The sequence below is a fragment of the Nannobrachium achirus genome (genome assembly GCF_963921795.1).
Source record: "Nannobrachium achirus genome assembly, chromosome: 13".
In the NCBI taxonomy this organism is placed as follows: Eukaryota; Metazoa; Chordata; class Actinopteri; order Myctophiformes; family Myctophidae; genus Nannobrachium; species Nannobrachium achirus.
Window position 1 is genome coordinate 28,967,524 of NC_137833.1, and position 15,986 is coordinate 28,983,509.

General features: G+C 42.9%; 1 protein-coding gene across 2 annotated transcripts in view; it reads left to right on the top strand.

Moving 5' to 3' along the window:
- Positions 1-15,986, top strand: part of macrod2 (mono-ADP ribosylhydrolase 2) — a 734,857-nt gene that overhangs the window by 291,096 nt on the left and 427,775 nt on the right. For both annotated transcript variants that reach the window (XM_080739775.1, XM_080739776.1), the window contains exon 5: positions 2,162-2,278. In XM_080739775.1, coding sequence (XP_080595901.1) covers positions 2,162-2,278 — 117 coding nt within the window. The remainder of the gene's footprint in view (positions 1-2,161; positions 2,279-15,986) is intronic.

A 15,986-nucleotide genomic window follows, 5' to 3' on the forward strand; every position in this document is an offset into this window, starting at 1 on the left:
ACAAATCATTGTTTTTTGGGGCGAACTGACCACATTAATTAGAGCAAACCTATGTTCACTTCAACCATTTTCAACATTATGGGCTCTATTTTTATTGTCTTAAAGCTATACCATGTAACTTTTTTTATAAAACGTATCTTAAAATTGTCCTAACTGTTAAATCGCTAAAGTTTTAGAACCATTAATTTCAGCTTCTAAAGCCTTCTCTTTATATATTTTCTATGAGCCGTGAGGGGGGTAGAATTTCGCGGCAAAATTACATCATCTGCATCATCTGTATACGTTGTGTATACGTTGGCCAATCACATCGCGGATCATACACACATGATACACTACCGGCCAATCACAGCGTGTCTGCCGTCTCTTCAGGAAGTAGCCTCCATCAGCAACAGTGTTTACGATGGTGAAGGATTCTTGCCTCTAACTCCCCAAATCCTGGTCAGAAAATTACGTTCTACCCCTCTACTGATTCGTATCGGTCGCGGTGGTTTGCGGCCCCGGTCCGGTGGTCCGCGGCGGTGGTCCGCGGCGACTCCGGGCGAAAAGCGGCCGAAAAAAGCAATACCGCTACTGACCTCTAGTTTAGCAACTTACACAGTATAGCTTTAAGTACCAGTATGTATGCCTTAACTTAAAGGCCTGTCCATACTGTCTCCGACCACTGAACCTTTCGACGGAAAGGTCCGGTTCAACTACACATCACTCGCATCTCCTGAAAAGCATTACCCCGAATTAGAGTTCGGAAAGCTGCATGTCGGAAAGTAGGAACTCTCAGATGAAAAGTTTGGTATGGACAGGCCTTTAAGTTAAGGCATAAGAGCTGGTACTTACCCATTTGGAACGGGTACACATTATTGTGTATCATTATTTTATGCTTTAACTATTGAAAAATAGCAGATATACAAGCTCACAGCACGGCACCGAGTGCCGCGCTGCAAGCTTGTAGATCTGCTATTTTTGAAAAATCGTGAAAATTTGAATTTTGACCCGATTCTATAAGTGTCTTTTGAATCCTTCTAAGATTTGCTGTTTCTATGTCAGCAATCTGGACAGCCATCGTCAAAGAAAAGGTCCTTTTCACTTAAATGGAGCTCAGTTGGTCTGTTCTTGAGAGACTACTATGTCAGTGGTTCTCAAACCTTTTCATGTGAAGGACCCCCAAAATGATATTTATTTGGCCACGGACCCCCATTCAACATATTTAGTTACAGGGACCACCCAGAAGTAAAATTTGAGTTACAAACGTTCGCTTTGAAAATACATTAAAAGTAATTTTGCACACATTTTTACGACTTTTTCAAAAATAGCAGATCTACAAGCTCGCAGTGAGCTTGTATATCTGCTATTTTTCACTGGTTAAAGCATTCAATAATTCTAGGCCTAAATCAGTTAAGACAATCAAAATACAGTCCAAAATCATCTTATAATTGTCACTAATGCTTATCATGAGATGGCACAATTTCTGACTACACTTACATTATATGTGTGTCTCATCGGTGGCCAGTGGACAGTTGAGAATCCTGCCAGTGCCTACCAATGATATCATTGATGGGGATTCCAAGCTACTAGAAACTATAGCCTTTCTCTTCCTGGAAAGTTGGCAGCCTGAAATAGAAGCCATTGTTCTTGCATTCATAGAATAAAATACAAATAAATAAATCTTGTTTCAAATTACCAAACCTGCCTATTGGTGTTTCTAAACTGTCCACAGTCCTCTTCTGAAACAGAGTGAGTAGACAGAAATGTGGCATCATATAATGAGCATTAGCGAGACAGTTTGTTAAAGGGGAAGACCACCCATTTTCAAAATTGAACTATATGTCATTAATATACCTTAGAGGAGTTGTTTGGAAATAGAAAAAAAGTTCCCCCCTTTCTGTGTTGCCTAGAACTGGACCCTGTCCAGACGGACAACGCCTGACGCTGTGGTTCAGACAGGGATCACCATGTATGGGCATAAAAGGGATTGTATGTTGTGATGTCCAATCTACTGTATGTAAAGCGCCTTGGATAAAGGCGCTATACAAATGCACCATTTACCATTTATGCCTGCTGTCAACCACAATGATTCTGGTCGGATGTGCTGGATGTGTCCATTATTGTGTGTTTTCCCCATAAGTACAGTATGACTGTACTCTGTGCCTGTGTGTCTGTGTTCCAGTTGATGGCTGCATACATAAAGCAGCAGGCTCCTGTCTGTATGACGAGTGCCACTCACTAAATGGCTGCGACACCGGCCGAGCCAAGATCACCTGCGGCTACGACCTGCCTGCAAAATGTGAGTACAATTCATCATCATTATTATATTTTTTTATGAATTATTGTTATGTAAGTGTCACATCACTTGCACAGGCAAATCTGGAGTGTTAATTTAACTCTTGAGACTTTGGCATGCAATTACAGTATACGTGGACATTAAACTAAAATGTTCTACATGCTAAAATCTACAAGCTCATAACACGTGGCATCACAGTGTGTTGTGAACTTGTAGATCGCCCGGTTTTGCCGCGTGACTGACACTGTTGTATGACAAAATATTGAAATAGGATTTAAGTTTTTACATTAACACTCTGGATTTTTGCCATGTGACTTTTAGTGATTTTTCTTTTCTTTTACCTCAAGCTTCTAAATATGCCAGTGTACTGAACGGCATGATGTGGAGACAAAATAAATCATTTCATGCATGCTAGGTTCTACATTACATTCCAGATGGTCAGAGCATGCATGCCTTGGCATGGATTTTTCCAATTGTGTCAGAGTGCAAAACGTCTCCCACATGCACTGTCACATGTGCCAACACACACACACACACACACACACACACACACACACACACACACACACACACACACACACACACACACACACGCACACACACAAGCACTTGCACACTCACGCATGCATGCACGCACGCACGCGCACACACACACACACACACACACACACACACACACACACACACACACACACACACACACACACACACACACACACACACACGACTTGAAAATATTGAATGGCGAGGGGCAGCAGCTCCCTGGCGTGCTTTCATTGTCCATTCTCTCCAACTAAAAACACTTTAATCCCAGATGATGATTATTTCTGAGCAGCCATTCTATGATAAATCTGGTCTTGTTATTTTGGAGGGTAATTAATAATGAGGGGTGCTTGTTGTGCGGCTAGCTGAGCTAGCCATCTGCACACGCACAAAGACATTAAGGGAACTATTAGGCGGTAATTTGATTGATATTTCATCCCTGATACATTCTGTTAGCGGACCACATAACTCATATTGCCATGCAGTGGGGCAATCTTCTTCAGGGATGTACTCGCACGAGCGAGGCACTGTTAAATCTCCATCCTTGTGAGAAGTTCGGCAGTCAAGGGGTGGGAACAGCCGCGTGCTAAATTGTTGGTATTGCACGGCGGTAATGTCACTCTTTAAGGTCGGTTTCAAATAGCTTTCCCAGCAACGCCTGAGGGGGACAAAGAATCACAGAACGGAAAACAATGGCCATCATTACAGTCCTGTCAAGAGAAACGTCCCAGTAGTCGTAGTAACCTATCCCTGAAGGATTTCCATGAGATAACCAAGAGGACATACTTTAAAAGGGGAGATGAAATTGGCCCGTGTTAATACAGTCTGTCGTAAGGATGTCAAACAAAGCCAAGCAGATAAACAATGAGTCATTCTAGCAGACGGCCAGTTCAAGTGTCTGCTGTAGCAAAAAACGTGGCACGCCGTGACAATTTAATAACCTCCAGTCCAAACTCGCGTCATAGCATGGGAGCGATCTCCCTGCCACCGGCAACAGCTAGTATCTATTAGCAAGAAAGGGCGGCCAAAAAGGATGATAACTTGTGATAGAAAGGTGTAGCACAGTCTTGTCATTTCTTTTTCCAGTTGCGACAAGACTACTCTACTGTACATTTTTGGTGCTGTATTTCCACACAACCTTTCCTTTCTCCTCATCCTCTGTCACTGTCATCATCGCTATTGTTGCCGTCGACTGCTATTGGGAATTGACAACCGTTTGACTCGTCCTTTTAGAGCGCTCAGCTCTGACAAGAGATCTCACTTCCTCTCCAAACTTCATCTGACACTTGGATTGTATTCTTTTCCCATTAATTTCCCTCAGCTCAGTCAGTGATTCGTTATGCTCCACCTCCCCGCACATTGTAAAGCTGTCGGAACGGCGATGTGCATTCCAGCGGTTCGCTTTGTGAAATCACAAATAATGGCCTACACACCATCCGCCCCCACACATTGCAAGTAAACAAGACAAAAGACATGCGATTGCATTTCATGTAACATTATGGCACAGCTCAGGAATAACAAAAATATGTTGAAACTTGCTATGCAATGTCAACACATTATGAAAGCATCTTAGATGTTCACTGCCCATAATAAATAACATATAGTATAGTATATAGTATCTGTCTAAGGGAGAAGTTATAATGGTATCAGGAAAAGCCGACCTAAAACAAAGTCGAACCAAACTCGTTTCCCAACGGGTCTGTGGCATTAAGCTAGATGCAGAATAGACAAAAATCTAATCTTTGCTTCTGGGGGTCCCTGGAACAAAATATTTTGCGATGGGGGTCCGTGGCCAAATACATATCATTATGGGGGTCCTTGACATGACAAAGTTTGAGAAACAATGCTAGCAACATAAGTTTTTTCAGGAAAACTGTTAGGATTTATAAGACATTAGAATGTGCCTATCAGTGGTTAAGGATCCCCAAAATGTGTTTTTGGCTGCGGACCCCCATCTCAAAATATTTTGTTCCACGGATGGACCCCTATCACAAAATATTTTGTTCCAGGCAGGGACCCCCAGAAGCAAAGATTATATTTCGGTCTATTCTGCATCTAGCTTAAGGCCACAGACCCGTTGGGAAACAAGTTTGGGTCGACTTTGTTTTAGGTCGACCTTTCATGTATTCGTTATAATAACCTCCCCTTTGGCATCTTGAAAGATACTTTGAGATACTTTGCAGCCCTAAAACAGACATTCAGACCTGTCTGTCTGACACCCTCGGTTACAATCATTACTAAATTATAGCTTCATTGCAATTACTTCATTTGCTTCATTCATAAAAAGTAAAAATCTGATTTATTCTTAATCTTGAGCTCTTCAGATCATTTCCCACAATATATACGTTGTTGACGGGGGTCTATTATTGGCCCACCACCTTTTTCCTCTACTCCAAATTCAAAACTCTTTGGCTAAAATAGCAGATCTACAAGAGACATGTTTTGAGCCTGTATGAGCTACGTATTCCAATTAAATAGAATGTTTGCGTATTATGACATGCCAATTGGGAGGCTGCGGTTCAAGTTGTTTAAGAAGCACAATTGTGTCTTAACACATCGGCTGCCCAAAAGGTGGCGCCAGAGCCCCAGCTAAGTGCCCAAAGCCACTTCCATAGAAGAATACAAGGCCCTGTTGCGTCAATGCATGCGTCATGACGTCACTTGGTCACATGAGCGCAGACAGGATGTTATTGTGTAACTTACTGTATGGGCCCGTGTTGATCATAGCTGTTCATTGCCGATCAAAATTTGGACATTTTGCCGCACGCCGTGGGCCTCCAGAGACATCAAAGAGATTGGCGTGTAGACACCTTGTGGGCACCCGCTGTGTTAAGCACCTTTTTGATTTATGAATTAAATTTGTGCACACATGAATACAGATGCCTCTGGAAAAGGACAAGTTACATATTTCCCCATAGTATATAAATAAATGTACCATACAAGTAAGATTGTTATTCATATTGAACCATGGAAAACAAAAGAAAATCAACTGTACCCATAACCCCAGGGAAATTAAATGCACACAAGTCCTCTTTTATGTGCTCGTCTGCTGTGAACGGAAATCACATCTTATAATATCTAGAACATGGGTCTTCAACAGGGAGTCCGGGACCCCTAGGGTGTCCTCAGAGTTACTACAGGGGGTCCTCCAAATCTTTGAGTGATAGCAAGTTTTTTTCCTCTTTTGTTATATTATATAATATATCCATATCCATATTCCGTGAACTTTAGCCAAAAATAGCAGATCTACAAGCTATTTTTGACAAAGAGCTTTGGTGTAGAGGGTAAAAAGAGCAGACTATATACAGAGTGAAAGGTCAAGTTTATTAAGTATTGACGGTTCAAGTGGTTAAATATCTGAAAACACAAATTGACATGAATCCAAAATACACTGATTGTGCTGTCAAACGATGAAACTACTGTCTATGAATCTACCAAATTCAGTTACCTACCGGATCAGATACCCGGATGTTGTGATCATGTACGGCGCACTCACACCTGCAAACACACTGAAAATTACAGCAACTTCCCCTTCCCCCCCGCTTCTTCACATATCAACAATACCACCAAGCATCAAGACGTATTTTCCTAGCTCCGCGAAAAAAGAAGCAATGATTTAACTGCCACAAACTTTGCGCACGCGTCCCTGCAAATGCATGGAACCAAATGACCCGTACAGGCATTTGTGGCAGACGTGCATGTTTGGCTCTAGCGAGCGATTGTGCCTCAAAATACTTCTGCGTCTTGAATGCCTTGGATCAGCTGCGAGCACCCGAAGGGCGTGATCCTAGAATGACGCCGGCGAAGCCAGCCGAATTTATAGTTCACTTTAGTTTACTTCTAAAAATAAATTTGAGATTATTGTCTAGATAATAGACTAGTATGTAAATATCAGAAATTGCCCCCACAGACATGAGGCCTGATTTAATCTTATGTCTAACCCAGTCCATATGAGTGCTGTGGATTGTGAAAGACATTGATAAAAAACATACCCACATTCAACTCGCATCCAATACTCGGGTGCAAACTGAATATTTTGGGTAATGCATTTTCTCAACAAAGCTATGATGAGTGTGTTTTTAAGCAAGCTTTTTCACTTCACACTTGTTAACGTCTCTCTGACACGCTAAATTAAAGGAAATTGCAGCTAATGTGTTGTCAGGGCTAAAAAGCATCCATATTTAGAATTTAATTTCAGTTGACTGTTACGAGGCAAATGTGATGACGCTGTTATAAAACGGTCTCAGACGTTGAAGTGATATACTGTATGAGGTAAGATAAGATATGATTTGTTTTGTCATGTAGGGTTTCTCCAACATACAGAGATGTACCACTCCCCCCTCTCTTGCAAAACAATTTGACGATTCTGATGTCCTAATAATAGACAAATAAGCCTATTTATTCTTTCTTCATACACAGAAATAATACATTTTATGTTGTGATCAAGTGTACCAGTATAGCATGTTTATTGCGACCGCAGATCGCAAGTATACTAACAAAACCGGCACATCTTATCCACATATCTGTGTCACGCTTGACACTGTGGTTCTATGGGTTTGTCTGTGGTTCTATTGGTTTTCTGTGGTTCTATAGGTTTGTCGCTCTGACATCATGCTCTGATGTCACTGTGATGTCAGGGGAACCACTCTTAACTGAATGGGTTTGCCGCTCTGACATCACGCTCTGGCTAGATATCCCTTTTATGCCCATATATGGAGATCGCTGATGTCATCACGAGTCACACTTGCACATTAATTACGTCATTGTCCGTTTTATGCCCATATATGGAGATCCCTGCCCGATGTCATCAATATTAAGCACATATCTGGGAATGCCCATATATGGGCATGTTCTGACATCACATTGTTGACTATCGTGCAGGGGTCTCCATATATGGGAAACTGGTCCGATATACATCACTGGCCAGATGGCCAAGAATTGGCGCGACCTCGCCCTTTGGGGGCGAGGTTGGTCGCATGTCGCCCTGAGGAGTCTTACTATATAGTATAACATATGTGCATGTAATGCACAGATGCACATTTGTATGTATGTATGTACATACTGTATTGTACATACAGTATGCTCCCACAGACTCTTCCAACACTGAGTAGACACGGACAGATGGGCCATATATTCCGTTCACATCTTGGCAAAGTCCAGCATTTCCAAGGTGGTCTTTCTCTTTTCTCCTATTATGTCAGTGCATTATAGCCTGCTTTTCTCCCGATTTGTTACAAACATCACTCCCTCTTATGTGGGGACACCCCGGTGCTTGCCTCTTGTGCCACATATAATTGGAAACTTGTAAAGGCTAGGCCTCGGCTGGAGCAGAGCAAAATGTGAACCACTTTCCCAATGTTTAGGGTTCTGAGAATTCGGTCTCATACAGTACCTCCAGTCGCGCTGCCTTAGGCCTTTTGCTAACAAGGCAATGGCAATAAGCCATCCATCATATTACGAGGCTGCCCGTTTCTCTTTATCTGGCAATGTCCTTGAGTCTTTAGTCTTATTAGGGGATAATGTCACCATAGTAAATTGTATTTTGCTTGTCAAAGGCGTGCAATACTCAACTGTGTCATTTTTCTTTCATGAAAGTACAATTTAAGGGGAGAAGTAAAACTGCTGGTAAAGACATAAAATGCTTCCTCATGTTCTGGGACAAAATGTTCAAAGCCTACAGGGACGACAGCTCCCTTTTGGGAGGGAAGTTGACATGAAAACATAGAGTTGTCCTTGTTTGGAGATTTGATCTGCTGAGGCAATGGAAAATGACAAGTCTAAACCCTTTTCATTTGAGTCTCCCCCCCCCCCCTTTTCATTTGAGTCTCCCCCCCCCCCCTCTCTCTCTTTCTCAAGACAAGAAAATTGCTCTTCATTACATCCCACTAAGCAGTCTAGGCTGTGAATCCCAGTGGCAAATGAGCCTCTCCTTTAAGAGGGCCGAGCACATGTGGGACTGATTATTATAGGCTGGCCAAGGATTATTAATCAATGGAGGTAATTATCCACCTACCAAAGCGGAAAGACTCTAAAACTGTCTGTTATATCAATCTGACAGGGAAATTGTCTATTTTGCCCTCATGTTAGACAAGTCGCTCATCTGTTATTAGATTAATTATCAGCCCGAAAATGTGACTTTGAGCATAACAAAACCGAGCCACATGTTTATGATTCACTGCTTGAGGATATACGGTCGTTGTTGAGTAGCGCACAAGAGTTGCAGTTGACCCTGCTTTTATATGTATTTTGAGGAGTTCACTGTCGTGACTTAACCACTTTCAACCTTGGGTCCCTGTTTTGGGCATGTCCTTATGGGCAGAATGTTTCAGAAATAGCAAAAAATAGCAGATCTGCTAGTTAAAAGCACTTATCGTAGCACTTGCCATAGCCGATGTCCATACAGGTTTATGCAAAGGCTAAAATGTGATTTAGATACAGCATTGCACTGTATACTAATGCCAGGTCATTGTTGACTTGGCATCCTATAGTGTGTAGCTTCGATGTACAGATTATTGATTTTATTTTGTATTTGTTGGGTTATTCTACTGTTGGACTGACGATTCGTTATTGGTCTACCTACCTTTTTAGATGACTATTTCTATGCATTTGATGTATGTCCTTGCTTATTGTAAGTCGCTCTGCATTAAGAGCTAAATGCCTAAATTGTAATTGTTAAAGTGAGCTTGTAGATTGGCCATTTTTTGCTGTTCTTTGAAATGGGGCTTAAGTGGTTAAGAAAGTGGGTAGCACTCGAATGTGCTACTGTGTTTATACTTCATACACTGAATTAGAGTGCAATGTTATTCACCACACATGGATATGGAGCAGAGACAAGAGGGTATACAATTTGAGCAAATATGAGTAGAGGGAATGTAAGCACATGGTGACTAGAAGTCTGTATAATATTTATGTGACACTCATAATGTTGTGGAGTCAAATTTGATGTAGTGACCCCATCACTGCACACAACACAACACAACACAATGCAATGCCATCTCCCAAAAAAATATTTGCGTAATGTGATTACTTCAGAATGGTTGTTGTTATCGCAGACATACGCCAACGAGGAATGGAAGGAGGCCGTTTTTCATTGAACGTCCATTGGCTGAAATCTTATTTATATTATTATGGTGTGTGTTTGTTTGTCTTGTACAATTCCAATTTACGGGTATTTTCCATTTACAATTATAGATGAAGAAAAGAGAGTGGTTGCATAATGTGAAATGAAATATTATTCGTAAGTAATTACTGAAAATGTTTTGGGAATGTGTCCATTAATGTTTGAAACTGAAAAAACAAAAAGCTAAAAGACACACATATAAACATCTTACGTGCATAGGCCTACATGGGTTGGTGTGTGGGTGGGGAGCTACTGCATGTGAAAGGATGGATAGATGGATGATAGATAGATATTGTGTATATGAATTATGTATGAATTACTCAACGGGGAGGGTGGTCACAGTTCAGGATCAACTCCAGTGCTTGAAACAATCATACTAACAGTCGGCCCATAGTTCACATGCTGGCCCGTCCCGTCCCGTGTTCGGTGAGGACTTTGGTGTTAATCTGCATTTACACATTTCATCAGTAGCTGTCACAGTAGCAGACCCGCAAGGTATTTAGAGTTCAAACCGGGGGTCTCTCTGAGAAAGTTAATGTCCCATAGGAACGCTTAGATAGACTGTTTTCACTCTCCAATTTCATCTGAAATCTTTTAGCCGGTTCTGTTTCCCTCCCTGGGGCTGCCTCAGATTGACAGTCCAAACTGCTGCTGCTGTTTATTGTTTTGCTTCACTCTCCCTCCCCCACCCCCACCTTCCCCTGTTCCTTTAGCTCCAAGTATATACAGTATGCTTTAAATAATGAATTATATTTGGAGTCAACAAACGAGGGCCAGAATTTCCAGTTTGCTGCCATGAGAATGCCCTTTTTACGAACTTTTCAAGTCTTTAAGCTTAATTTTGACATAGTGGTGTGACGTTGTCCCATGGCCAAAGTAGCCGATCTACAAGCTCACAACACATTTTCATTGCAACATGTTATGTTGTGAGCTTGTAAACCTGCTATTTTCGGCTTAGGACACAGTTGTTACGATATAGTAGTATATCATTTTTTGTATGCATGCATATGCCCAGATGTATAACATTTACAGACCAGTATTTCCAATTCTTCCCAATTTCTCTCTGATATCTTTAAAGCAGGGGAATTAAGAGTTTTCTTTTTGGTAGCTCGTGGACCTGTGCCTCTGCCAGAACGAGGAGTGCGTGGTGCTCATTGTAATTCACATGGAGCTAGTTTTCACTCCGGCTTATCAGTTTGTACCTTTATAGATTTCAGCCTTTTTTGCAGTATTGCCTGCTGCACCCAGCAGCCCAGGCCCACTCTGATAGTCTGGAGACACAAACCTTATCGTTTCGGCATCGATACAGCTGGCAGACCTTTGATTACTCTCTAATCTAAAACTGGGTGCTAACTGTTTGGAGCGCGCTCAACGGTACCCTCTGCCTCAGCAATGACCTGGCACCCCTCAGCACTTCTGTAATGTGTGCACTCAAGCTTCTGAAGAGCAACGCGTTTGTCCTTCCCTTTTTTATTTATTTTTCCTGATGGTTAACAGACTCGCTTTGCCGGCTAGCTGGCTCTTAGGAAGACGCATCCGTGCGTCGTATGTTGCTTTACATGTGGGGAAAACGGTGGAAGAAAGAAAGGGTCTCTTTGTTGGGTTTTTGTCTGATTACCGTGGTGTCAGGATGAGGCCAGCTCCCCTCCTTCCTCCGTTTGTATCAAATGGAGTCTCCGGTGTTTACAGTAACTGCACCTGTGCTAATATTGCTAATCATTAGCCTGTGATGAATTCTTCTCCCTAATAGCATGAGGAATCTTTCCCATGCCCTATTTAATCTGAGGGACCGGGCCGTCTGTTTGTCTCGCTCCACTCAGCAAACACAGATAAATCACGGCAAAGTACCTACTATTAGTAAGTGACACACGGCTCATTCTGATTAAATTACCCCCTAGAACATTATCGTACCACCAGACAAGTTTATCAAAGCAGTCTTCACCCCGTCACATACAACGGGGGCTGACACTTGCAGAGGGCCGACGGACAGCCCATATAATTTGTTAATTTGTGTACAACTTGTTGTTTATCAGGTAGGCCTCTGGCACAGTCTGTGCGTAAACCGAGAGCTGCTTTGCAAATCGCTTGATTTATGAATGTGCACTGTGTTCTTTTTATTGTTTCTTGTATTTTATGTATCCTTTGGTATTAGTAAGAGAAACTTAATTAACTTGTGTCTTGCAACGCACATAAAAACTAGTATTTAATTGCATTGGCAGGTCCGTGTAGCTCCATTTACAGCCAATGTCAACTGTTATGCAGTCTGTGCAGGATATAGGTTTCACCATTTCTTTTTTTTTGTTAACCTATTATTCCTCAGATGAAAACGCCAGTGCTGCTGTAGGAACATAATCGCTGAGCAAATACTGTAGATTCAATGTCAACTTAACACGTTTCTATTTTCTTTTTTTTATCACTTTAAACCTGTTGTCCCTACTTGGGGCATGTCCTACATTATAGGAGAAACAATTTTGGAAAATGTAATTTATTTTTATTGCAACACACATTTTATATTTTTTGAATCTTTTTGAAAGGTATAAAATAGGGCTTAAGTCAAGGACAACTTTGTTTTTTTACAACATATTTTAGATCGTAATTAGAGAAAAGAAAATATGTTTTCTATCATTTTGGGGATTTTGATTTCAGTGGGTGGGGGCATACATAGGCTACAAAAATACATATTTAGCCACTTGTACGCATGCCCCCAGCCACTGAAAATAAAATCGCTAAAACGATAGAAAGCACCAAATTAAAATATTTTAACACTCATCTTTTCTTTTCTCTAATTACAATCTAAAATATGACCCCTTGTTTTAAGAAAAACAAAGTTGTCCTTTAAACCCCTGGTGTGAACACTAAAGTGAAAGCAATCCTTTGTTTCAGATAAATGAGTGCGCTGGTGGCCTCACCACAGCCTCAAGAACACTCACACGGTGCTAAAGTCAACATCTAGCCCACAGCAGCAGTGCTGTGGCTGGCACACTGCTGCTCACTGTTACTGCACACATCATAAATGTCACCTCGTCACTTCATCCACACTCAGGGGCGTCACACCAAATTCTGGGCCCTGGGTACAAGGATTCACTGCGGGCCCCCCATGAATGTTAACTAGCAAAATAGCAGATATACAAGCTCACAGCGCGGCGCGCTGCGAGCTTGTATATCTGCTATTTTGGAAAAATCATGAAAATGTGTGCAAGAAACCTATGTCAAGGACCCCCAAGATGATATTTATTTGGCCACGGACCCCGATCTCAAAATATTTCGTTCCAGGGACGCCCAGAAGCAAAATTTTAGTTAGTAATTTTATGTTCGCTTAAAAAATACATATATTCAAAGATTTTCACACATTCTCACAACTTTTCAAAAATAGCAGATCTACAAGCTTGCAGCGCGGCACTCGGTGCCGCGCTGTGAGCTTGTATATCTGCTATTTTTCAATTGATAAAGTTATTAGGGCCCCTCCACCTTGGGCCCCAGTAACTCAGTCCCACTTTCCTACCCCTTGTGACGCCCCTGTCCACACTGCAGCAGCAGCCACAGCTACACCGCTGGGTCTCCCTCAAAATGACTGCCAGAAGACCCCTTTCTCTCCCTTTGTTTTGTCTGGGACCGTTGCAGTGTGAAGTCTATCTCTGGACGTGTACAGATGGAACCACATGGACCCGCATGCGTCCATTTGTACTGTTAGAGTTACTTATAGTGGATAAATGAATGATAATTACATTTTGCTTACTGTAGTCTGTCTTTGTTATACAGATTGCTACTCCGATACTTTTGATACGTTTAGCAGTAGTAGTAATGCTAGTAGTAGTAGTAATAGTATTAACATAATATATATATTTAAAAAAAAAAATCTGGACAGTTGACAGCATTAAGGATTAGAACAAGATTTGTGGATCATCATCACTGAGGGGATTTGGGGGGGGTGGGTTGGGGGCGAATCAAGGAAATGTAAACAAACCAGTGTTGAATAATCAAGCGTGTTTAGGATAGTCTTAATCGTTTGATGCATGAAACGTAACGGTCAGAGCCTTGGTCTTCTTTGGGATGAAACGCAAATCCATCCGGGATTAGCATCTCACACGAAACCCACTGATGAATTAATGATTGAATATATTGATAATTAAAAAGGAAAGGCTTGAGACCAACGGAAGGCCAGATGTTTTTAGCATTATTTATGAGGAGTGCGGGCCCCGTGGCTGCCGGAGACTAATCATCACCCTCTCCCTGGTCTCTCATTGGCTGTAATGACTGCTGGTATCTCAGGGCATGATGAGAGAGTCGCCTAATTTAACCCGCTCTGCTTCGGTGACCAGCAGGGTACCGTGGCGGGTCCTCTGCGGCCCTCCACGGTTGTCCCTTTGCGGCGTCCCTTCGCGTCGTCCGTCCCCTCTTGTCTTTGGGGAGGTTGTTTGTGTTTCTTTTGTTTGGCTGGGGGCCTGTCAGTCTTCCCGGGCCTCCTGAGGGCCGGTGTAATTTGGTAATTTCTGCCTAAACGGTGATACTGTAATTATGTGGCATCAGCTGCCTGGCTGTCAGCGGGACGGCCAGCAGTCATTCATCAACCGGCTGAAGTAGGAGTGGGGGGGGTGAGTGCTCCGGGTAAACAGTCTCTCAGAAAGAGTGGCGGTGGTCTCACTCAGAGACAGCTAGGCACGTGCACACATAGACATCAAAGGGGGCTTGAGCCCCTGCCCTTTATCTGTCTGTAAAAAGAGTGCCCTCTCCAGACCATGAATGCAGTTTTCACTACGGTGAAAATAAAAATCACACTCGTGTGAACTGAGCGGTAGAGGCTGCGTGCGTGCGTGCGTGCGTGCGCGCGCGTGTGTGTGTGTGTGTGTGTGTGTGTGTGTGTGTGTGTGAGTCTGAACAACAGCGCCCCTCCCTTAACATGTGTGGTCAGAAAAGGTACTGCAGGCTACATACAGACACGGACACATACCCACACACACGGCCACGTATAGGAGCGTTGTGACCACCGCTCAAAAATGCAAATGCCCTCTATCCATGCCATACCTGAAGGCAGCATTCAAGAAAATTGCCTTGTCCAAACTCTCCTGAACTTGAATGCAGCATCTCACGTTGAAAGAATTGCCCTCTCTGTGTAGATATCCATGCCGTTATGCCACATCTCCATGCTTAGTTTAGTGTTGTATCAAGTACCGAAAATAGCCGACCTCCAAGCTTGGAGGTCTGCTATTTTCAATATTTTCACCAAAAGGCCCTTTTAGAAATTTCAGTCCCTGCCTCTCTAACATTCTCTGCACGTCCCTGCTCAGAGATGCTTTGAATGAAAAGAGGGGGGGAAGGGGGTGCTAGGTGGGGTGGAATTGGTAGGTGGTGTGTGCAGCCTGAGTGGAGGGGCTGGGGGTTATTTGGCCGTGATGGAGGTGGGGAGGCGGGTGTGGGGGTTTTCCCAGGGTGTTTCTGAATGACAGTGATGCATTGGGAGCATGCGGGTGGGGGTATTGGGGGGGGGGGGGGGGCAAGGTGGGTGCTGTGGTGGAAGGTCAGGTTTGAAGTGGAATGTGGCAGCGCGCTCTAATGCAACCTCTTCCATTTCTGTTAGCGCGCGGCTCCCATCTGTCCATGAACAACCCCGGCTTAATGAAAGCTGTCATTAGAGGCCTCATCACCCAGCGGTGACGTGCAGGAAACAAACACACACACACACACACACACACACACACACACACACACACACACACACACACACACACACACACACACACACACACAGGGGCGTCACAAGGGGGGGGGGGGAGTGGGACTGAGTTACTAGGGCCCAAGGTGGAGGGGCCTGGAATTATTTTATACTTTAGCTATTGAAAAATAGCAGATATACAAGCTCACAGTGCAGCACCGAGTTTTGAAAAGTCGTGAAAATGTGTGCAAATCATTGAACATGTGTATTTTTTAAGCGAACATTTGTAACTCAAATTTTGCTTCTTGGGGGGGTCTCTGGAACTAAATATCTTGAGATGGGGGACCGTGGCCAAATCCATATCAATTTGGGGGTCCTTCACATGAAAAGGTTTGAGC